This window comes from Cetorhinus maximus, unplaced genomic scaffold, assembly GCF_964194155.1.
Source record: "Cetorhinus maximus unplaced genomic scaffold, sCetMax3.hap1.1 HAP1_SCAFFOLD_894, whole genome shotgun sequence".
NCBI lineage: Eukaryota > Metazoa > Chordata > Chondrichthyes > Lamniformes > Cetorhinidae > Cetorhinus > Cetorhinus maximus.
This window is the reverse complement of record NW_027596836.1, coordinates 68,840-92,117: the sequence shown is the minus strand read 5'-3', so window position 1 is coordinate 92,117 and position 23,278 is coordinate 68,840. Positions and strand designations below refer to the sequence as shown.

The following is a 23,278-nucleotide window of genomic DNA, read 5'->3' as shown; positions in this document are numbered from 1 at the left end:
TAGCATGTCTGGATGGAGAGGTTGTAAGGGCAGGAAGAGAAGCTATTATTGGAAATGCTCTGCCTCCGATCAAGTAGGTGGAACCCAGCAAGGACAATCCCACTGAACTGGATAACGAAGGAAAGGTATTGAAGGAGAATGGTTTGGTTGACCATAGTAAAGGTAGTAGAGTGATTGAGATAAATGAGGTAGTGTAGTACATCATGGTGACTTTCACTTAGGGTGTAATTTATGATTTGGGCTACGGCTGTTTCAGTGCTGTGAAAGGAGTGGAAGCTGTATTGGAGAGATTCAAACTTAGAGATACAGGAAAGATGAATGCAGATTTGTGAGTCAAGAACTTGGCCAAGGACTTTGTAGAGGAAAGGGAGATTAGAAATAAGGCCATAACTTTCAAGGATAAAGGGATTGAGGGTGGGTTATTTGAGTGATGATAATCGACTTTCCAGTCGCTTCGATGGATGAATGTTCAGTAAGGAGACCAATTATTCACTGTCTAGGTTGTTATCATTTCATATGTGATGTTAAACCAAATCTTGATTTCCAGATCAATTCAAATATATATGAAGTCACTGCTGGAGGGGCGGATGAAAGCACTGGCTATGCGACATGCTTGCTTGTCTTTTAGGGACCTGACTATCTTCTCCTCAAATATTGATATTACTTGATTATAGAGACATCTCTATTTGGATCTGTCCAGGGTTTTTTCCCCTTGTAGTGGGGTCCAACTTACAGGCCCTGAGATTGGCTTTCAGAATGTCCTTGTATCTGAGTTTGGGACGTCCAATGATGTAGGTTCTTGTGCTTAGTTGGCTGTAGAATGCAGCTGTTGGAATGCAGGAATCCTCCATGTGAACCATATGGTCAACCTAGCGAAGATGAGCTCTGATGAGCATGCTCTTAATACCAAGCATGCGGCATCTTGCGAGAATTTCGGTGTTCGGGATTTTGTCCTTCCATTTGATGTTTTACATAGATCTTAAGTGGCGGAGGTGGAATGCATCTAGTTGCTTTATGTGATGCAGAAAGGGGCACGCCGTACATGAGACTACGCCTGAGTAAGATGTAAATCGAGTGAGAAGTTGGGAATTTGGTTCAGGTGGGAATTTCTGGTAAGCTTTTCTTAACTTTAAATTTAGATTAAGAGTAGGTTTTCACTTTCAAAAATTGTTATTTATAATTTGGGGCAGAAGGAGAAAGAGATGCTCCTTTTTCTACTTTTTTTCCAGGCTCCAGTGGTTCATGGATTTCCTTCCTTATCTCCAAGCTAGGTGAGTGAAACTTTCTATTACTTTATCTGCGTAAATTATTAACTATTTGACTAATTAAATACATAAGGTTTGAACAGAAATGGCAGGGCTGCTGGTGTGCCATCACTGCAGCAGGTGGGAATCTGTGGAACGCACTGCAATCCTGGACAACCATATCTGCAGTAAGTGTCAGAGTTGCTGAGCTGGAGTCTGAGTTGCAGATATTGCAGGGCATCAGGGAGGGGGAGAGTTACCTGGACACTTTGTTCCAGGAGGCAGTCACTCCCCTTAGGTTAGACAGAACTTTAGATTTGGTCAATGGCCAGGAACAGGAGGATGTGACTGCGGGTCAGGCAGGTAAGGGGAACCAACATGAAGTGATGGAGTTGCTTCAGCCCCTGACTTTGTCCAGTAGGTATGAGGTGATTGTTACCTCTGGATGAGGAGAAAGTCTGGAAGGTGGATGAGCAGACTGGCCGTGGCACCATGTTGAAGGATGCCATTCAAGTGGGGGGAGCAAAGAGGAATGTGATAGTGATAGGAGACAGTATAGCCAGGGGTATAGATACTGTTCTCTGCAGCCAAGAGCATGAGTCTAGACAGCTGTGTTGCCTGCCTGGTGCCAGGGTTCAGGATATCTGCTCAGGGCTGGAGAGGAATTTGCAGTGGAATGAGGAGGTCATTGTCCATGTAGGTACCAATGACATAGGTAAAACTAGGAAAGAGTTTCTGCATAGAGAGTATGAGGAACTAGGCACTAAATTAAAAAGCAGAACCTCAAAGGTAATAACTCTGGGTTAATACCTGAGTCATGTGCAAATTGGCATAGGGTAAATAAGAATAGAGAAATGAATGCATGGCTCAAAGACCGGTGTGTGAGAAGTGGGTTCTGATTTGTGGGGCATTGGCACCAGCACTGGGGAAAGTTTTTTTAAAAATTCATTCACAGGATGTGGGCTTCGCTGGCTGGGCCAGCATTTATTGCCCATCCCTTGTTGCCCTTGAAAAGGTGGTGGTGAGCTGTCTTCTTGAGTCCATGTGGTGTAGGTACACCCACAGTGCTGTTTGGAAGGGAGTTCCAGGATTTTGACCCAGTGACAGTGAAGGAACGGCGATATATTTCCGAGTCAGGATGGTGAGTGGCTTGGAGGGGAACTTGCAGGTGGTGGTGTTCCCATCTATCTGCTGCCCTTGTCCTTCTAGATGGTAGTGGTCGTGGGTTTGGAAGGTGCTGTCAAAGGAGCCTTGGTGAATTCCTGCGGTGCATTAGATAGTACACACTGCTGCCACTGTGCGTCGGTGGTGGAGGGAGTGAATGTTTGTAGATCTGGTGTCAATCAAGCGGGTTGCTTTGTCCTGGCTGGTGTCCAGCTTCTTGAGTGTTGTGGAAACTGCACTCATCCAGGCAAGTGCGGAGTATTCCATCACACTCCTGACTTGTGCCTTGTAGATGGTGGACAGGCTTTGGGGTGTCAGGAGGTGAGTTACTCGTCGCACTATTCCTAGCCTCTGACCTGCTGTCGTCACCACAGTGGTGGTGATGGTAATGGTAGAGTGGGGGAGATGCCGGGCCTTGAGGTTACAGGTTTTGTTTGAGTACAATTCTGCTGCTGCTGATGGCCCACAGCGCTTCATGGATGCCCAGTCTTGAATTGCTAGATCTGTTCGAAATCTATCCCATTTAGCACAGTAGGGGCTGTACTGTTGGGACAATCTACAGCTGAACTGTGGTGGTTCCAGTGTTCTAGCCAGCTGCATAACTAGGAAAGTAGAGAGGGTTTTAAACTCAATAGTGGGGGCAAGGGATCAAATTTGGGAAGATGTGGTAAAGCAAAGCTTAGAGAGAAGGCAAGAGAGAAAGGCACTAATATGGGAAAGGATAAGCAGACCATGACAGGAAGGGACAGAGAGTACAAATCTAAGGACGGGATTTTCCGGCCCTACCCACCGCTGGGATCATCTGGTCCTGCCAAAAGTCAATGGGCTTTTGGCAGGGCCGCCAAATGTCCCACAGTGGGCCCCACTACGACGGGGCTGGAAAATCCTAGCCTAAGAGTAAATCGTCAGATAAGAGTAGAGGTTACAAAAATAAAGAACAAAACTAAAGGCTCTGTAGCATAGAAATAAATAAGTATGACCTGATAGTCAATGCAGAGACATGGTTGCAGGATGACATGGATTGAGACCTGAATATTGAAGGGTACATGACATTTATGAAGGAGAGGAGGCTAGGAAAAGGTGGAGAGGTGGCTCTGTTAATTAATGTTGACATTAGCACAATAGAGAGAGATGACCTAAGTTCACCAGGATGCAGAAGCAGTTTGGCTAGAGGTGGGAAATGATAAAGGCAAGAAGCTAGTTGTGGGAATGGTGTACAAGCCCCCTAATAGTACCCACATGGTAGGACAGAGTAGAAAGGAAGAAATAATGGGAGCTTACCAGAAAGGCACAGGGGTGACCATGGGGGATTTTAATCTATGTATGGACTGGAAAAATCAGATGGGCAAAGTTAGCCTAGATAAGGAGTACACAGAATGTTCACAGGATAGTTTCTTAGAACAGCATGTTTTGGAACCAACCAGAGACTAGGCTATACTAGACCTGGTGTTGTGCAACAAGATAGGATTAATTAATGATCTCATGGTGAAAGAGCCCCAAGGTAGCAGCAATCATAATATAATTGAATTTTACTTTCAGTTTGAAGGAGAGAAGAGTGGTTCTAAGGCTAGTCTTTTAAATTTAAATGAGGGCAGTTATGAGGGCATGAAAGCAGTGAACTGGCAAATTAGGTTGAGGGATAGGTCAATAGAGATGCAGTCGCAGACATTTAAGCGGATATTTCAGAATACACAGAATAGATACATTCCAATGAGAAAGAAAAATTCCAAGGGGAAGACCCCCCCATCTGTGGTTAACTAAAAAAGTTTAAGGTAGTACCAAACTTAAAGAAAAAGCATATAATTGTGCAAGAATGTGTGCCAGGGTCAAATGATTGGACAGATTTTTAAAAAGCAGCAAAGAATGACAAAAAGATTAATAACAAGGAGGGAAAAATTAGAGTATGAGAGAAAGCTAGCCAGAAATACAAAAACAGATGGTAAGATAGATATTTTAAAAAGATGAGTTAACAAAGTGAACATTGGTCTAATAGAAAGTGAGCCTGGGAAAGTGAGAAAGTGAAACTGAACGGAAAATAAGCAGATGACAGATGAGTTGAACAGGCATTTTGCATCAGTCTTCACTAGAGAGGATAAAAGAAACATTCATGTAAATCAGGAAATGGAAGGGAGGGAGGAACTCAAGAAAATTACAATTACCAAAGAAGTGGTACTGAGCAAATTGTTGAAGATGTGGGCTGACAAGTATTCGGGTCCTGATGGACTTCATCCTAGAGTCTTAGAAAAAGTGGCTAGTGAGATAGCTGATGCATTAATTTTAATTTTCCACAATTCCCTAGATTCGGGGAAGGTTCCATTAGATTTGAAAATAGCGAATGTGACTCCTTTATTCAAAAAGGGAGGGAGACAGAAAGCAGGAAACTACAGGCCAGTTAGCTTAGCATCTAGCGTAGGGAAAATGTTTGAAGAATTAAAGACATTATAGCAGGGCACTTAGAAAAATTCAAGGTAATCAGGCAGAGTCAATTATGAAGTTTATAAGATTTCAGGATTGTAGCTTTAAATTTAGGATAAATGAAGGGGGTCATGTGACTTGTTCTGTGGTCTGCCTGACAGTAAGCCTGGGTGGTATGATTGCTAGAGATCAAAGGAAGACTTAGATTGTTTTTCCTGAGAAGAAGATGCAAGGTATTTAACTCTTGGAGACAATGGCAATAATCTCTGAGTTTACCATGAGTAGACCCTGAGTCTCCCAAAGTTCCAGAAAGGGAGTTGAGGTCAAGGATAGTCCATGAGCATTTCTAACTAGATACAAGATTAATGTGTTTCACATTGACATGGGAGAGAGGGCAGAGGAAGCCAGTTTGAGATCAGGTTACAGGGTCTCCTACAAATCAATGAATATCACAGACAGACAGACAGCAGAGGTTCTGTGTGGTCAGCAGAAAGACAAGGCTGCTTGGCTTTGTGAGCTACCACAGCCAGGTGTGGGAGGGAGACTGTCTCTAGTCAAAGAGATGTATCCTGCAGCCATCTAAAGATTCTGGGAGATTTGTCCCGGTGTGGCCAAGGAAAAGAAGAATCATTGGAACAGGCTTTACTGCTGCCGGTGGATTTATGAAACTCGCCGAAAACTGAGGAAAGCACCTGGAGATAGTCACTCAATGTTACCACTTAGTGAAACAGGGATACAGGAACCCATTGGAAGCTGGGAACAACTGTGGACTGCTTGCTATAAGGACTGTAATTCTTTAAAGAGTGCATTGTGTGATAAGTACAAAAGGGGAATGTTCCTCTCTGCAGTTTAAAGTATAAATTGCCTACAAAAAGAAAATAGTGTTTAGTTAAGAGTGCTTGCAGTCATTTGTTACAGTATAAACTCCAAAACATGAAATCTTACATGTCATTCTTTCAGCTATTAACTGAAAGTTTGAATTTTTAAAAAAAAGTTATTGTCGCTACAGAGAATGTAACAGATGACAAAGCAGTTTTGGGAGCAGAATGATAACTGAGGAGACACAACATTAGCCAGGATACGAAGTTGATGGTCAGCAGTTTAGTGGGAATGGAGTTAATGGAGCAGGAAATGGTCTCATGGACAAGATGAGTTTGGTGAGGGTGGGGGAGAAATATGAGAAAGCTGAGGATTCAGGACTAGGGCAAGGAGGAGCATGGGAGTAGTGTTGGCACAGTGGGCAAGGACAACAGGGGTGGAAGCAGCAGAGTGAATGGATGGTCTCCATCTTAGAAATAAAAAAGTCAACTTGCCTTTGGAAATGAGTGTTGGGGAGAGGGAATCAGGGGAGAAGAATTTAAGGAGACAGTTGGTAGTAGAGAAAGGAACCAGGGGTTATTAATGCTCTCCAGGATTTTCCCAGAGTAGTTTTTGGTTTTGGAAGCATTGATGTGATCCAGCCAGATCTGGTGGTTACTGGCTAAACCAAATGTGCACTAGATATGCTTAAGTCTACACCCTTTGAACTTAAGGGTGCAGAATAACCACAAAGGGAGTGAGTAAAGCTTTTGTTGGGGACGAGAGGTTGAAGGTGGAGGCGAGAGAGTGCTTAAGCAGATCGACCGTTCCAGAAGTGTTGTGATGAATGGAGAGTTAGAGGATACATATGAGTTTTAGAAGTGCAATTGTAAGTGATTTTAGGGAGAATTTTTCCAGTGACAGACACAGAAGGAAGTGGGTTTTAAAGGGGTAGGGTGATGTGGATGTTGTGGGATACAGGAAAGTCCTCAGAGATGGGTTTGTGATATAGGCCACATGGGAATAGGGAGGTCACAGGAGTCCTTTGGAGTGATTTATTGATTCCTTCCTGCTACTTGTAGTTTGGGATTATTATTTCTTCCCACTTTACAGTTTCAGATTGGTCATTCTTAAGAATAATTTGTTATCTTATTTTGGCTCATTATTGTCACTTACCAACTGAACTGAACTACATTTGATTTGTTCCATGTTAATCCATCTCGTATTTGATTGATGATTTAACAATAAAGTACTTCTTACAAACCATTCACAAATTTTTGCCCTACATGCTGGCACACACTAGGTGCAATAGTTTTAAATGTACAGTTACATAAAACTCTGTCTAGGTCCCATCTGCAGTACTGGGCTTAGTTCTGAACGCTGCATCTCAGGAAGGATGACACAAAACTTGTGAACTGTGAGGAGGATAGTGATAGACTTCAAGATGACATAGACAGACTGGTAGAATGGGAGGACACATTGCAGATTAAATTTAATGCAGAGAAGTGCGAAGTGATACATTTTAGTAGGAAGAACAAGGAGAGGCAATATAAAATAAAAATAAAAGGCAGCAGAGGGGTCTGGGGATGAATGTGCACAAATTTTTGAATGTGACAGGGCAGTTTGACAAAGTAGTTAATAAGACATATGGGACCCTGGGCTTTATAAATAGATGCATAGAGTACAAAAGCATGGATTGCAGCAGTTCAAGAAGGCAGCTCACTACCACCTTCTCAAGGGCAATTAGTGATGGGCAATAAATTCTGGCCTAATCAGCAATGCCCACATCCCGTGAAAGGATAAAAAAATTATAGCGAACCTTTATAAAATGCTAGTTCAATCTCAACTGGAATATCATATCTAATTCTGAGGACCACATTTTAGTAAGGATGTGAAGGCATCAGAGAGAATGCAAACTAAGTTTAGAAGAATGGTTCCAGTGATGAAAGACTATGTGCATGGTTATGTGCATAGATTGGAGATGCTTGGGGTTGTTCTCCTCAAAGAGAAGGCTGAGAGGAGATTTGATAAAGGTGTTTAAAGGAAGAAACTTTTCCCAATGACAGTAGGGTTGAGAACAAGAAGACATTGATTTAAGGTGAATGGTGACGTGAAGGAAAACGTTTTTATGTAGCAAAGATCTAGAATACACGGCCTATGACTGTGGTGGAGGTAGATTCAATTGTGACTTTCAAAAGGCAATTGGATAATTATTTGAAGAGAAAACATTTGAAGAAAGGGCTGGGGAATGGGACTAGCTCAGTTGCTCTTGCAGCGAGCCGGCATGGGGACGACCGGCCGAATAGTTCCCCTCTGTGCTTTAACCATTCCTTTGATCGGTCTTGGAGGGGGTGCAGTACAGATCCCTGAATGGTAGCGGGGCTAAAGAGTTGAATTTGTATAGTTTAGGCCTGTAATCCTTTGAGAATAAAAGATTAAGGGTTAATGTAACAGAATGAGCCGGCGGTTTTCTGTGCTGTACCATTCACCTGTCAATCCACTTCCAGGGGCATCGGCGGGGCCTCAAGCCGCTTCTAACCAATGGAAAAGTGGGAGGGGCGGGCTGATGGATGAGGCCACGCCCAGTATAGCCGGTGTCCTTGCGGGGCAGGTCGGGAGACCCCGCCATGAGAGCGCGTGAGTGGAGCTCGGGGGCTTTGGGAGCCGCGCGCCTTGCTGAGCCGAGCCGCCATTTTGTAAAGCTGAGTGTGAGAGAGTGGAGGGCAAGGTAAGAGAGCTCAGCTGAGAGAGCGGGAGGCAGCGGAGAAGCAGCCGCCTTCACAGCTTCTTGCCTGGCCGGCTTTGCTTGGCCTGGAGCGTCCCCTATGTTAGTATCTTGCCTGCTTGTGACTCGGGTGGGGGATGGGGAGGAGGAGGAGGAGGCCGGTCCCGTTCCCTGCCCGAAAATCGAGCAGTGTCTGAGCGGGGCCTGTGCCTCAGGCAGAGTCGGAGCCGGTTTCCCACTCGGTGTGGATCTGGGGAGGGGGTAGAGGGAGGACTGCCGTGCTGAGCAAGTAGAGCCTGCTCACTGCAGGCGGAGAGGAGGATGTCAGCGGCCTTAGGTTAAACGGCAGCCGAGAAGCTGGAGTGCGGCCTTTGTCTGTGTCACATGGCGGCTGCGTGGAGGGGGAGAGAACTGGAGCCGGGAATGGGGGGGGGGAGAGGAGAGAACTGGAGCCGGGAATGTGGGGGGGGGGGGGGGGAGGAGAGAACTGGAGCCGGGGGTGGGGGGGGGGGAAAGAGAGAACTGGAGCCGGGGGTGGGGGGGGGGGAAAGAGAGAACTGGAGCCGGGAATGGGGGTGGGGGTGGGGGGGTGCAGAGAGAACTGGAGCCGGGAATGTGGCGGGGGGGTGGTGAAGAGAGAACTGGAGCCGGGAATGTGGCGGGGGGGTGGTGAAGAGAGAACTGGAGCCGGGAATGTGGCGGGGGGGTGGTGAAGAGAGAACTGGAGCCGGGAATGTGGCGGGGGGGTGGTGAAGAGAGAACTGGAGCCGGGAATGTGGCGGGGGGGTGGTGAAGAGAGAACTGGAGCCGGGAATGTGGCGGGGGGGTGGTGAAGAGAGAACTGGAGCCGGGAATGTGGCGGGGGGGTGGTGAAGAGAGAACTGGAGCTGGGAGGGGGGGGTGGGGAGAGAGAGAGAACTGGAGCCGGGAATGTAGCGGGGGGGGGGGGCGGGGGAGAGAGAACTGGAGCCGGGAATGTAGCGGGGGGGGGGGGGGGGGGGAGAGAACTGGAGCCGGGAGTGTGGCGGGGGGGGGGGGGGAGAGAACTGGAGTCGGGGGGGCCTTTGCGGGCGGGGCCAGGTGTGGAAGGGGAGAATTGGAGGCGGGGGGCGAGTTGAAGAGAGCTGGGGTTGCCCCAACAGGGAGACAGGAGGTGAGCCCCACTTCTCTTCTCCCCCACCCCCCGGCTGCCTTCTCCCTATCCCTGCCGCCGGAGATCAGCCCTGGGGTCCGGGGTAGGGGACGGCTTAAGCACCCTCAGCCGGCAGCACTTCCCTACGCATCTCCTCTATGCCCGACATGTGTCGGTGAGCTGGTAGTCACTGATATGCACCACCCGAAGAGTTTTGAAAAGAGCGGGAAGGCTTAGTTTTAATGCCTGCTATTCATCTTTTAACTTAAATCTGTTACTGATTCAAATCCGACGCTGTCTAATGGGGTGGGGACGATGACTAAAACTGAGATCACTACATACAGACCTGGCAATATGACTCCCTAACCAGCCTCTTCATGTCTGGTCCCTTTCCGCTCCTTATGTTTTAAGAATTGTACTGTCAGTTTCGGAATATCCATTTCTCAATGAAGTCATTACCATGCATGTTTTTGCTTCCATTTACACGTACACGTGTACAGATGTCCACTGAAGAAATGGCTACCGAACATATGAATGGAAATGGTACAGAAGAGCCGATGGATACTTCCACTGCCGTTGTTCGATCAGAACACTATCAAACTTTATTAAGTGCTGGTTTACCAAAAAAAGTAGCAGACAAGCTAGATGAAATTTATTTAGCAGGTATGGATTGTAAAGCACATTCATTCTCTATCAAAGCTAAATTTGTGTTATCAGTTTCAGGCACTAAATTTTACCCATTGCAATCTGACCCATATCTTCATTCTGTGAAAAATATGATGCAGGGAGAAGTCAAAAGTATAGTTTAAGTACAGTTTTTGCATGGACTGCAGAGAGTGGCTTGACTCATCCTACAAATGATGTGAACCTTTTTATAGACAGAAAAGTTGTATTCAATATTCAGGTAGCCAGATCAGTGAGACTGTTATGTCCATTTGTAGAGCTCTCATCAGTTGTCACCTGGGGGATAAAATGGACACTTTTCTTGAGAAAAGGTTGAAATTTCCCATTTGGTCTAGCATTGTTCAGTGTAACACTTAAGCCATGCAGACCAGAAGGATTGTGATTTCATTCCTAGCCTGAGAACTGGCTAATGTCATCCAGAGCAATAGTGAGTCATAACATTTAGCCTCAACCTTTTTAGATCACGCAAGAAGAAAAGAACCAATTCTATCCCAATTGTTCTTCTGTGACATTTTTGAAAATGTCCATGGTTCTCTATCTTCAGATGTTATCCCTCTCTCTTAAATTTGTCGACTTCACCCCATCCTCAAAAAAACAACCTTTGACCCTCACCATCCTTGAAAACTACCATCCCATTGTTCTCCAAAGTCTTTGATTTTTTTTTTATTCATTCGTGGGATATGGGCATCGCTGGCTAGGTCAGCATTTATTGTCCATCCCTGATTGCCCATGGGAAGGTGGTGGTGAGCTGCCGCCTTGAATTGCAGCAGTCCATGTGTAGGTACACCCACAGTGCTGTTGGGGAGGCAGTTCCAGTATTTTGACCCAGCTACGGTGAAGGAACGGCAATATATTTCCAAGTGACTTAGCACTTGGAAAACAGTGGCAAAATCGGACAGAGTCAGTATGGATTTACGAAAGGGAAATCTTGCTTGACAAATCTACTGGAATTTCTTGAGGGTGTAACTAGTAGAGTTGATGAGAGGGAGCCAGTGGATGTGGTTTATCTAGACTTTCAGAAGGCTTTTGACAAAGTCCCACATAAGAGATTAGCATGTAAAATTAAAACACATGGGATTGGGGGTAGTGTATAGATGGATAGAAAACTGGTAGGCAGGCAAGAAACAAAGAGTAGGAATAAACGGGTCTTTTTCCGAATGGCAGGCAGTGACTAGTGGGGTACCGCAGGGATCGGTGCTGGGACCCAATCTATTCACAATATTAATGATTTAGATGAGGGAACTAAATGTAATATCTCCAAATTTGCAGGTGACACAAAGCTGGGTGGGAGGGTGAGCTGTGAGGAGGATGCAGAGATGCTTCAGTGTGATTTGGATAAGATGAGTGACTGGGCAAATGCATGGCAGATGCAGTATAATGTGGATAAATGTGAGGTTATCCACTTTGGTAGCAAAAACAGGAAGGTAGATTATCTGAATGGCTATAAATTGAGAGAGGGGAATGTGCAACGAGACCTGGGTGTCCTTGTACACCGGTCGCTGAAGGTAAGCATGCAGGTGCAGCAGGCGGTAAAGAAGGCAAATGGTAAGTTGGCCTTCAAAGCCAGAGGATTCAAGTACAGGAGCTGGGATGTCTTGCTGCAATTATACAGGGCCTTGGTGAAACCACAACTGGAATATTGTGTGCAGTTTTGGCCTCCCTATCTGAGGAAGGATGTTCTTGCTATGGAGGGAGTGCAGCAAAGGTTTACCCGACTGATTCTGGGATGGCGGGACTGACATATGAGGAGAGATTGAGTCGGTTAGGATTATATTTGCTGGAGCTCAGAAGAATGAGAGGGGATCTCATAGAAACCTATAAAATTATAACAGGGTAGATGCAGGAAGGATGTTCCCGATGGTGGGGGAGTCCAGAACCAGGGGTCACAGTCTGAGAATACGGGGTAGAGCATTTAGGACTAAGATGAGAAATTTCTTCACCCACAGAGTGGTGAGTCTGTGGAATTTGCTACAACGGAAAGTAGTTGAGGCCAAAACATTGCATGTTTTCAAGAAGGAGTTGGATAGAGCTCTTGGGGCGAAAGGGATCAAAGGATATGGGGAGAAAGCGGGAGTAGGCTATTGAGTTGGATCATCAGCCAGTACAATGAGTGACGGACCAGGCTTGAAGGGCCGAATGGCCTACTCTTGCTCATATTTTCTATGTTCTATGTGAGTGGCTTTGAGGAGAGCTTCCAGGTGGTGGTGTTCCCATGTGTTTACTGCCCTTGTCCTTCTAGATGGTAGGGGCCGTGGGTTTGGTAGGTACTGTCTAAGGAGCCTTGGTGAATTCCTGCAGTGCATCTTGTAGATGGTACACACTGCTGCTAGTGTGCGGGTAGTGTAGGGAGTGAATGTTTGTGGATGCGATGACAATCAAACAGGTCCTGGGTGGTGTCAAAGCTTCGTGTTGTGGGAGCTGCACTCATCCAGGCAAGTGGGGAGTATTCCATCACACTCCTGACTTTAATTGTGCCTTATAGATGGTGGACAGGCCTTGGGGAGTTAGGAGGTGAGTTACTCGTCGCAGGATTCTGATGCTCTGACCTCTTGTAACCACAGTATTTATATGGCTAGTCCAGTTCAGTTTCTGGTCAGTGGTAACGCCCAGGATGTTGATAGTCGGGATTCAGTGATGGTAATGCCATTGAATGTTATGGGGCGATGATTAGAATCTCTTATTGAGATGTTCATTGCTTGGCACTTGTGTGGTGCAAATGTTACTTGCCACTTGTCAGCCCAAACTTGGACATTGTCTAGGTCTTGCTGCATTTGGACGTGGACTGCTTCAGTATCTATGGTGCTGAACATTGTGCATTCATCAGCGAACATCTCCACTTCTGACCTTATGATGGAAGTAAGGTCATTGATGAAGCAGCTGAAGGTGGTTGGACCTAGGGCAGTACCCTGAGGAAACCTGCTGAGATGATTGACCTCCAACAATCACAACCATCCTCCTTTGTGCTAAATATGACTCCAACCAGCATTGACTCCAGTTTTACAGGGGCTCCTTTATGCCATGTTTGGTCAAATTCTGCCTTGATTATCGAGGGCCTCACCTCGAGTTCAGCTGAGTGACCCTGGCAGAACAAAACTGAGCGCTAGTGAGCAGGTTATTGTAGTAAGCAAGTGCCAGTTGATGGCACTGTTGATGACACCTTCCATCACTTTACTGATGATCGAGAATTCGACAGGTATTCAGCCGGGTTGGATTTGTCCTGCATTTTGGTACAGGACATCGCCAGATGGATGCCATTGCTGTAGCCGTACTGGAACAGCTTGGCCAGGGGTGTGTTGTTACCTTCCAAATCTGTTTTTTATCTTTCGCAGAGCTCCATGTTTGAATCTCTCCAATCAGATTTTCGCCACAGTACCAAAATAGACCTTGTCAAAGTCACAAGCTACATCCTGTGTGACTGCGACAAAGGAAAACGACTTCATCCTCCTAAACTTGCCTGCAGCCATTGACACAATTGACCACACTATTCTACTCCCAACGTCTCTGCACTATCGTTTCGCTGAGTGGGCCTAGTTTCATGTGGTTCCATTCTTTTGTTTCTAATCATAGTCACTTTCAATGGCTTCTTGCTCCTGCATCATAACCTCTGGAGTCCTCCAAGGATCTATCCTTGGCCCTCCTTTTTCTCATCTACATGCTGCCCCATAGCAACATCATTCAAAGACACGCGATTAGTTTTCGCATGTAGGCTGATGGCATCTGGCTCTAGCTCACTACCACCCATGAAGGAATAACCTCTGTCAACTCCTCCACTGTTGCAAAATTATGAAACTGTTTATCCAACATCCAGTACTGGATGAGCAGAAACATCCTCCAATTAAATATTGGAAAGATTGAAGCCATTGTCTTTGGTCGTGTGTCTCTACCCACCCCACCCCCCACTTCAAACCATGTTCTCTAGCTACTGACTTTTCTCTTTGGCAACAGTCGGTGGTTAAGCCACTCCGTTCACAACCTTGGCGTCACACTTGACCCTGAGATGAGCTTCATATTCATACCATTAAAAAGACTGCCGATGCCTGACTTCATCCCTTTCTGAGCTGATCTGCTGAAACCCTCATCCATCCATGCCTTTCTTACCTCTATGCTTGACTACTGCAATGCGCAATAGTCTGTAAACTTTGAGCACATCTAAAACTCTGCTGCCTGTGTCTTGACTGGTAGCAAGTCCTGTTCCCTTATCACCTTTGTTGGCTAACCTACTTTGGCTCCTGGTCAACTCGAGCAATGACTTGACTTTAAAATTCTCATCCTTGTTTTCAAATGTCTCTTTGGCTTTGCCCCTCCAGCCCCACAACCTCAAGATATCTGTGCTCCTCTATTCTGGCCTCTTGTGCATTTCCAATTACAATTGCTCCGCCACTGGTGGCCAAGCCTTCAACTGCCTAAGCCCCAAGCACTGGAGTTCCCTCCCTACACCTCTCCTGACTCTACCTTGCTTTCCTCCTTTAAGACATTGCTTAGAACCTCCTTTATCCAAGTTTTTGGTCACTAACTGATATATCCTTATGTGGCTGGGTGTCGTACCTTGTTTTATAATGCTCCTGTGCGGCACCTTGGACCCTTGCATTACTTTAGAGGCACTGTATAAAGACAAGTTGTTCATTCTTGTCAGCTACCCCTAGATTCAACATAAGAAATAGCACAAGATCATGTCTGATCTGATCTTGGACTCACTATCCTGCCTGTTCCCCATAACCCTTGACTCCGCTATATTTCATAAATCTGTTTATCTCAGTCTTGAATATATTCAGTGATTCAGCTTGCACAGCTCTCTTGGGTAGAGAATTCCAAAGATTCACAACCCTCAGAAGAAATTCCTCCTCATCTCTCGTAAATAAGCAAGCCTTTATTCTGAAACTATGACCTCTATTTCTAGATTCCTCCATGAGGGCAAACACCCTCTCAGCATCTACCCTGTCAAGCCCCCTCAGAATCTTTTATAATTCAATACGATCGCCCTTTATTCTTCTAAACTCCAATGAGTATAGACAACCTGCTCAACATTTCCTCTTAAGACAACCCATTCATACCAGGAATCTGCCTAGTTAACCTTCCTTGAACTGCGTCCAATGCAAGTATATCCCTCCTTAAATGAAGAGATCAAAACTGTGCACAGTGTTCCAGGTGGTGTCTCACCAATTTCCTGTATAGTTGTAGTGCAACTCCCCTATTTTTATACTCCATCTCCCTTACAGTAAAATCCCATTTGCATTCCTAATTGCATGTTAACTCTGCTTCATGTATGATGACACCCAGGTCTCTACTGCAGCATTCTAATCCAGCTGTCTCTTGGCTGGGCGACCTGCATAAACTTGGAGCTTACCAAAAATGCTGCTGACTTGCATCAATACCTGCTCCATTGACAGCTGAACATTTAAAATTATATATCCTGGTTTTCAAATCCCTGTTCTCACCACTCCCTACCTCTAACCTTCTCCAGACTTACAACTCTCTGATCCTCCGATTCTGGTCTCTTGCATATCCCCGATTTTCACCACTCCACCGTTGGCAGTGTGACTTCAGCGTAGGCCTTGAACTCTGGCATTTCTTTTCTAAACCTCTCCACCTGTTGCTTAAAATCTTTCTTTGACCAAGCATTTGGTCACTTGACCTACATCTCCTTATGTAACTTGGTTTCAAATTTTATTAACACTCCTGTGAAGTGCCTTGAAATGTTTTACTGTTAAAAACATTGTATAAATATAACTTGCATTTGTAGAGCAGTATGTTGAGCACAGTTGTATTTCTCTTTTCATTCTTTCTGCATTATTTCCTTTCCTGAAAACCTGGGGACAAATAGTGACTGCTGAAAATAGTGACTGCATGTGTGTAGATATCAGCATTGTGATTCAGAATCTGGACTCACCAGAAAGACACTTTAAGCCACCTACCATGGTCACTGGTCTCAGAATTGGATTAAGTACATGAAAACTCACTGCACCTGTTTGAGCAGGTACAGGGAAATCTTTCCTGGCATTTGTCATTGATGGGGTGGAACTGCCTTAAGTCTGGCAAGTTCAAGCAGACAGATCCTAATGACATGGATGGTACCCTGGTTATGTGTTGTCTAGTACATGGGAGAATAGAGTGAGTCTTGATTTGAGGGCTTGGGCTAACCATGCCATTTATACCAGGAGAGTTGGACCTATTTTCACCCTGCAGGTTGGGTACTAGTAGGATAGATATTGTTGGTATGAGGATTCTGGAAACATGTCACATTTCAGCTAGTATATATTTAATTTAACAAAAACTTAGAGAAGAATCAGACTTCATATTGCTGCATATTTTCAGTTGTACTACCAGGTTTGTTGTTTTAAAGTGGTCCCTTGGATTTTTTTGTAGGTTTGGTTTCTCATAGTGATTTAGACGAGAGAGCAATTGATGCCTTGAGGGAATTCAATGAAGAAGGTGCGTTGTCAGTACTACAACAATTTAAGGAAAGTGATCTTTCCCATGTTCAGGTAAGGATTGTTCTGTTTATTATAGTTACTCAAACAAATTGTATGCAGATTGAGATGTGAAATCTAATTAATATAGCAATGTTGATACAATGGTGAATCTGAAACCTCCCATTGACACACAAATCCTGAATTAGATCAAGTTGGTGCAATTTTTGAAATATGTCACCGTATCCATTTTCATTTATCCTATTTAGCAATTTTAAATTACATTCATCTTTCTAAGATGATAGCAGCTTTGGGGTGCTGACAATAGTGGTACAAATGTCATTCTTGGAGCTAGCAAATGCCGCAATATTTCTTTGGCTAGAGTGACAAATTTGTTTTTTTAACGCTACTAGAGATGGGAATTTTGTTACACATGTAGTGTAGAGTTTGTACATGGTACAATATGTTTAATATCAAGATCAAACCGGTTGAATGTACTTTACCCTTAATCTTGAGGCATTAGTTACTACACCAGTGAAACATTTTGTATATCTCATGTGAATTCTCTTTGTGATATATTAGTGATGGTTATTGATGATTTTTTTTTGCTGTGATATAGTTTACAATGGTTAAATTTCATGTTCCATTGCTTGTTGAATCCTTTGTCGTGAGAGAAAACACTTTCCAATCCAATGGAATTCAGTCCATTCTGTGAATGCTTTTGTTAAGTGGTAGATCATGCATGTCAGGAACAGGGAGAAATAATTAGTTACATTCAGACATGTTACTTTAAAGGCATTGATTTAATTTATTGATTTTTTTTTTTCTGTGTAGAATAAAAGTGCCTTTCTATGTGGAGTAATGAAGACTTACAGACAGAGGGAAAAGCAAGGATCTAAAGTGACAGATGCTAATAAAGGCCCAGATGAGACAAAAATTAAGGTGCAGTGCTTACATTAATATAATAGGCCTTGTTTGTTTTACATTTTGTAGCAAATATTTCTGCCTTAGTGCTTCCTCCTTTAGCTGAGAAAGCTACTGCAAACTTATTTTACCTGCATGCTTAGAAAAAGCTGATTCTAGCTGCCACATGGATTCATAGGTACTGACGGTTCTGCACTAGCCAGAGTTGACCTTTTGAACCTCAGCTAGCTTAATCCATGTGAAGTTTGCAGTAGAGATTGCTAGATAGCAATTGGGAAAGGATTTTCCCTTTCTTGGCCTAGGAGTGCTATGGGACATTGTAATACTAAAGCTGATGCCTTAGATCATGGATTGGCAATCTTAATAATGAGAGGAGACATTATGAAAAATGTAGTCAAAAAACACTATCTTAAGAACCACAATGCTATTACTCAAATGCCAATGATAATGAAAACCAGGGCAAACAACATTAAGGTTTTTACAAAAAACTTAATTTAAGTTTTCGCAAGTGAAATGTTAATAAAGTTTTTTTTTAAAAATGAAACAAGTCATTTGATTGATCAAGTGCATTTTGATGACGATCAAGGTCAGGAGCTGCATGTAAGTCCTTATTAGCTGCAGGTTGCAGGCCTCTGTCCTTGGAGAGATTGGCAAATTAAGCGAAGACCCTCCTTTGTGGCTCAGGGTCATACTGCTTGGTGGATCTGTGGCAAATATTTCTCAGAGGTCATTTAAATTGCTTTGCACTGGTAAATATTTCTAATTTTAACCCAAGGCTCCCAATGTCCAAGTGGACTAGATTGGAAATAAGCTAGTGAGATTCAGGAAGGGTGGTCTCTTTAAATGTTGTTGTCAATTGTTTTCCTAAGACTTCTAAAACATTGACATTTTAGCATCATAGAATGATTACAGCGCAAAAGGAGGTCATTTACCCTTCAAATCCATGCTGGTATTCTGCCAAGAGTAAGTGCTTTCCTGCACCTTCCCCATTGCTCGAATGTTTTTTACCCTTCAGGTGTTTATCCAACTCTCGTTCGAAAACCACAGCTGCTTTTTCTAATAAATTGTAATTGCTAATTTCAGATGTTTAAACTTATTTCTATTTTATTAGGCCCTCTTAGAAAGAACAGGATATACACTTGATGTCACTACAGGGCAAAGGAAGTATGGTGGCCCTCCTCCACTTACGATACATTCAGGTCCTCAACCTAACATTGGTACTGAGGTGAGTAATGGTGGATATCGATTGATGAATGTTGCATGGTTCTTGAACTCAAAAACATTAGTAGCAATATATTTAAAAGAACAACAGCGTATCGTGGGGTGAGTTTCTTGCATTAGGATAGCCAGGTGAGAGCTTTTACAGTGCTGTTGAACTCAATTATGGGGATGTTATGAGATTTGAACTATGAGAATTGATGATTGTGGCAGCTTTTAAAATTTTGATGTCTGCTTAATCAGACGTTTAAAATGTTAACCTACAACAGAGCATGCTGTTGGTCAATATAAAAAAAAAATCATTTTTGATCAGCTTTCTTTAATCAATAGAAGCCAAGCCTTCTGAATATCTTTTTAACATCGGTCCAATTTTGTCAGATATTTGTAGGCAAAATACCAAGGGATCTCTTTGAAGATGAACTTGTCCCTTTGTTTGAAAAAGCTGGGCCAATATGGGATTTGCGTCTGATGATGGATCCACTGACTGGCTTAAATCGAGGGTATGCTTTTGTCACCTTTTGCTCCAAAGAAGCAGCACAGGAAGCAGTCAAATTGGTAAGGTTCTGTGATGTGTATGCACAGTATATCTATTCCCTTAATTAGGATTCATAAACTAACTCTGTTATCGATTTTGTCAGTGTGATAACCATGAAATTCGGCCTGGCAAACACATTGGTGTTTGCATTTCTGTGGCGAATAACAGACTTTTCGTTGGATCCATTCCAAAAAGCAAGACAAAGGAACAGATTATGGAAGAATTTGGTAAAGTTACAGGTAAAGTTGCATCACTTCCCTCATCGCATTATCACAATTGATGCACACTGCCTATTTGACAGCCAGATGAATAGGAACAAAAACAATGTAGCTATCACTGCTTCACAGCATAATCTAGCAGACAGATCAATGGGATAAATTTGACATTGGTTCTACTGTTGAAAATTACAGCTTGTTTCCAAAATCTTCAATTTGCATTGCTGACTGAAGTCTGGTTGCACTTTGGCAAAATGTGTTCTTGTCGCTAGCTTTGATAATTACCTACGTTTGGGTTATAGCTAAAGGTATGCTGTGACTTTAATGAAATTCTGAACAAAACCTAGATTGTGTAGGTATGGGTTTGACTGTTTTCCTCAACAGTGTAGCTGATGTTTCACTGCTTTGTTCCAGGAAGATGGTAATTCCTGTAATAATTTGATTTGGGCTTGCAATTAATCGCTCTATAAATGGGGTCAGAATTAGTAGCCTAATTATGCAAGCTTGTCACTAGATATTTAGGAGAGCTCACAGTCATGAACTTGGTGAGGGGTTTTGCTTATTCTTGCTCTCTTCCCACCTTGTGGTGGAATATGACTCCCTTTGGTACCAAGATCCTGTGAGCTTGATTTGCAAACCTTAGTGGTAAATGTCGTCTGGCTGTTTGTGGAGTCAAAGGTTCATGGTCCCTATTGATCCAGTCCTTGTCTATGTGCAGCTGAACTGAATATTAACTAAAACAGCAGTTAAAATCATATGCAAAGCATGTACAAGGCATTGATATGGCTATACTTGAGATTATATTATGTCCCCTTTTGGTTCCTACATGTGGCTAGGATTGTCCAGGCCCTAGGGAAGAAAGGGGAAGGTTGATGTATGTTGGGGAACAGATTTGAGGAACAGAGAAACAGAAGTTTTTGAATGATATTAGATTTTGCAATTGGAATGGTTGTTTGAGATGATCAGAGAAGGGAGAGCTTGAGGGACTTGTAAAAAAATGCAGGTAAGGAGTTGAGTTAAATGTTAGGAAGTGGCACAGGTTACTGAATTAAGTGGTGAGTATGGATGCTTTGCAGCCCTAAAAGGGAGCTGGACATATCCCTGAGGTAGAAGGATCTTATCACATTAGTGGGTAAGATGTAGGTTGGCTGTCTGGCATTATGGTATTCATGGGTTACTGTGGTATCCTATATAAGAATATAAAATTTGGGAATAGGATATTCATCCCCTATAGCCTACTCTGCTAGCCAGTCAGATCATGGTTGATCGAAACTTGGCCTAAACTCCACTCTCATGCCTGTTCCCCATACTCCTTTACTCATATTTCAAAAATAATTGAATAAATTCAATTTCTCAGCCTTTAAACTTCTCAGGGGTAGAGAATTCCAAAGATTCACAACCCTCTAGAAATTCCTCATGCCCATCTCAAATGGGTGACCCCTTATTCTGAAGCTGTGCCCCTGCCAAAGTTCTGGATTCCTCTGGCAGGGAGACATTCTCTCAGAATATTGTATGTTTCAGTAAGATCACCATTTTTATTCCATTGAGTATAGGCCCAACCTGCTCAGCCTTTCCTCATCCCAGGAATCAAACCTCTAAACTGCCTCTAATGCAAGTATATCGCTCAGGATTTAGCACACTCAGCTCTTGCCTGAGTCACAGGACTCTGGGTTCATGCCCAACCTAAGGACTTGAACATGAAAATCTATGCTTGCTAAGAGTGCTGCATTGTCAGAGGTCCTGTCTTTCAGATAAGATGTCAGGCTGCTTGGCTCGAAGAGGAGCAGGGAAGTTACTCCTGCTACACTGGCTGATATTTATCCCTCCAGAAAAAAATTACCTGGTCATTATCACATTGTGTGGAAGTTTGGTGTGTGCCAAATTGGCTGTTGCTTTTCCTCCATTACAGCGGACTCAATTCGTTGTCAAGTGTTTTAGATGTCCTGTGGCTGTGAAAAGCATTATATAAATACAAGTTTTCTTTTTAAGAAGTAAAAACTGTACACAGTACTCTAGGTGTAGTCTAAACAGTGCCCTCTACTGTTATAGTTCCCTACTTTCGTACACAATTGTTCCATTTGTCTTCCTAATTGCTGTACTTGTATGCTAACTTTTTTGGGTTTCACATGCAAGGAAATCCAAACCCTTCTGTAATGTCTATCATTTTGAGATTCTAAATGGACGAAGCCCCAAAACTGAGCTCTGAGGCGGCGCCCCTCTTTCTCTTTCTCTCTCTCTCTCTCTCTCTCTCTCTCTCTCTCTTCCCCCCCCCCCCCCCCCCCCCGGCCCTGGTTAGTTTGGCAAATAAATGACCCATTTATCCTAATTCTGTTTTGTTAGTTAGCCAGTCCTCTATCCGTGCCTCCCAACATCATGAGCTGCTGTCTTGTGCAATAACTTTTTTATGTTGTACCTTACTGACTACCTTCTGGAAATCCAAATACATTACATCTATTGGTTCATCGTTACCCACCCTGCTTGTTACATGCACCAAGAGCTCTAATAAATTTGTCAAACATGGTTTCCCTTTTAAACAATCAAGCAGAGTCAATATATATTTATGGTTTTCTGAATATCCTGCTGCTACTTTCTTAATAATGGATTCCAACATTTTCCCAATGATAGGCTAATTGGCCTATAGTTGCGCTCTCTTTTTTTTTGAATAGTTTAAAGCCCCAGTTATTCAATTCGCCAGGACACTGGGACCCAGTGTGGTTCATGTGAAGCACATCCCAGTGGAACCCATCCCTCTTTTGCCAGTATCCCATGAATTGAAACCCATTTCTTCCAAAACAATCTGAGCAACCCATTCAATTCTGATCTTATTGACCCTATGCCTATTTGCATGTGACTCAGGATAATCTCCTGGTTACTACTTTGTGGTTTTGCTTTTAAATTTAGTACCTAGCAACTCCCACGAGGTAATATAGGAGGTATGTTACTGGCATCGATTAAGGATTGGATAGTGGGCAGAACACAGTAGGAATAAACAGGTCATTCTCAAGTTGGCAGGCTGTGACTAGTGGGGTACTGCTGGGATCAGTACTTGGGTCCCAGCTGTTCACAATATATATATATCAATGATTTGGGAGATCAAATGTATTATTTCCAAGTTTGCAGATGACACAAAGCTAGGTGGGAATATGTGTCATGAGAAAGATGTAAAGTGGCTTCAAGGGGATGTGGACAGACTCAGAGTGAGCAAGAACATGGCAGATGGAGAATAGTGTGGAAAAATGTGAGGTTATCCATTTTGTAGGAGGAACAGATGGTAAGAGATTAGAAAGTGTAGATGTACAAATGGACCTGGGTGGCCTCATCAATAAGTCACCTGAAACCTAACATGCAGGTGCAGCAGGCAATTGGGAAGGCTAATGAATGGTATGTTAGTCTTTATTGCAAGAGGATTTGAGTACAGGAGCAGCAAAGTTTTCAATTGTATGGAACCTTGGTTAGACCACACCTCGAGTACTGTGTACAGTTTTGTTCTCCTTAGCTGAAGAAGGATATTACTGTCATAGAGGGAGTGAAACGAAGGTCCACCAGACTTGTTCCTGAGATGACAGGACTGTCCTATGAAGAGAGATTGGAGAAAATGGGCCTCTATTCTCTGGAGTTTCGAAGAACATGGGGTGATCTAATTGAAACCGACAAAATGCTTCAAGGGATAGACAGGGTAGATGTAGGTAAGATGTTTCCCTGGTTGGGGAGTGTAGAACTGGGGGGACAACTTCAAAATAAGGGGAAAGCCACTTAGGACCGAGATGAGAAATTTTTTTACTCTGAGGGTTGTGAATCTTTGGAATTCTCTACTCCA

General features: G+C 43.6%; 1 protein-coding gene across 7 annotated transcripts in view; it reads left to right on the top strand.

The window, feature by feature from the left end:
- The first annotated feature begins 8,193 nt into the window (after positions 1-8,193).
- Positions 8,194-23,278, top strand: part of LOC144675028 (heterogeneous nuclear ribonucleoprotein Q-like) — a 28,424-nt gene continuing 13,339 nt past the window's right edge. For 6 of the 7 annotated variants that reach the window (XM_078536091.1, XM_078536087.1, XM_078536092.1 and 3 more), the window contains exons 1-7: positions 8,212-8,349; positions 9,979-10,141; positions 16,526-16,644; positions 17,404-17,511; positions 18,605-18,718; positions 19,090-19,266; positions 19,350-19,485. In XM_078536091.1, coding sequence (XP_078392217.1) covers positions 9,979-10,141; positions 16,526-16,644; positions 17,404-17,511; positions 18,605-18,718; positions 19,090-19,266; positions 19,350-19,485 — 817 coding nt within the window. In that variant the 5' untranslated portion in view covers positions 8,212-8,349. Of the gene's footprint in view, positions 8,350-9,978; positions 10,142-16,525; positions 16,645-17,403; positions 17,512-18,604; positions 18,719-19,089; positions 19,267-19,349; positions 19,486-23,278 lie in introns of all 7 variants that reach the window. The other variant, XM_078536090.1, reaches the window with a different exon arrangement.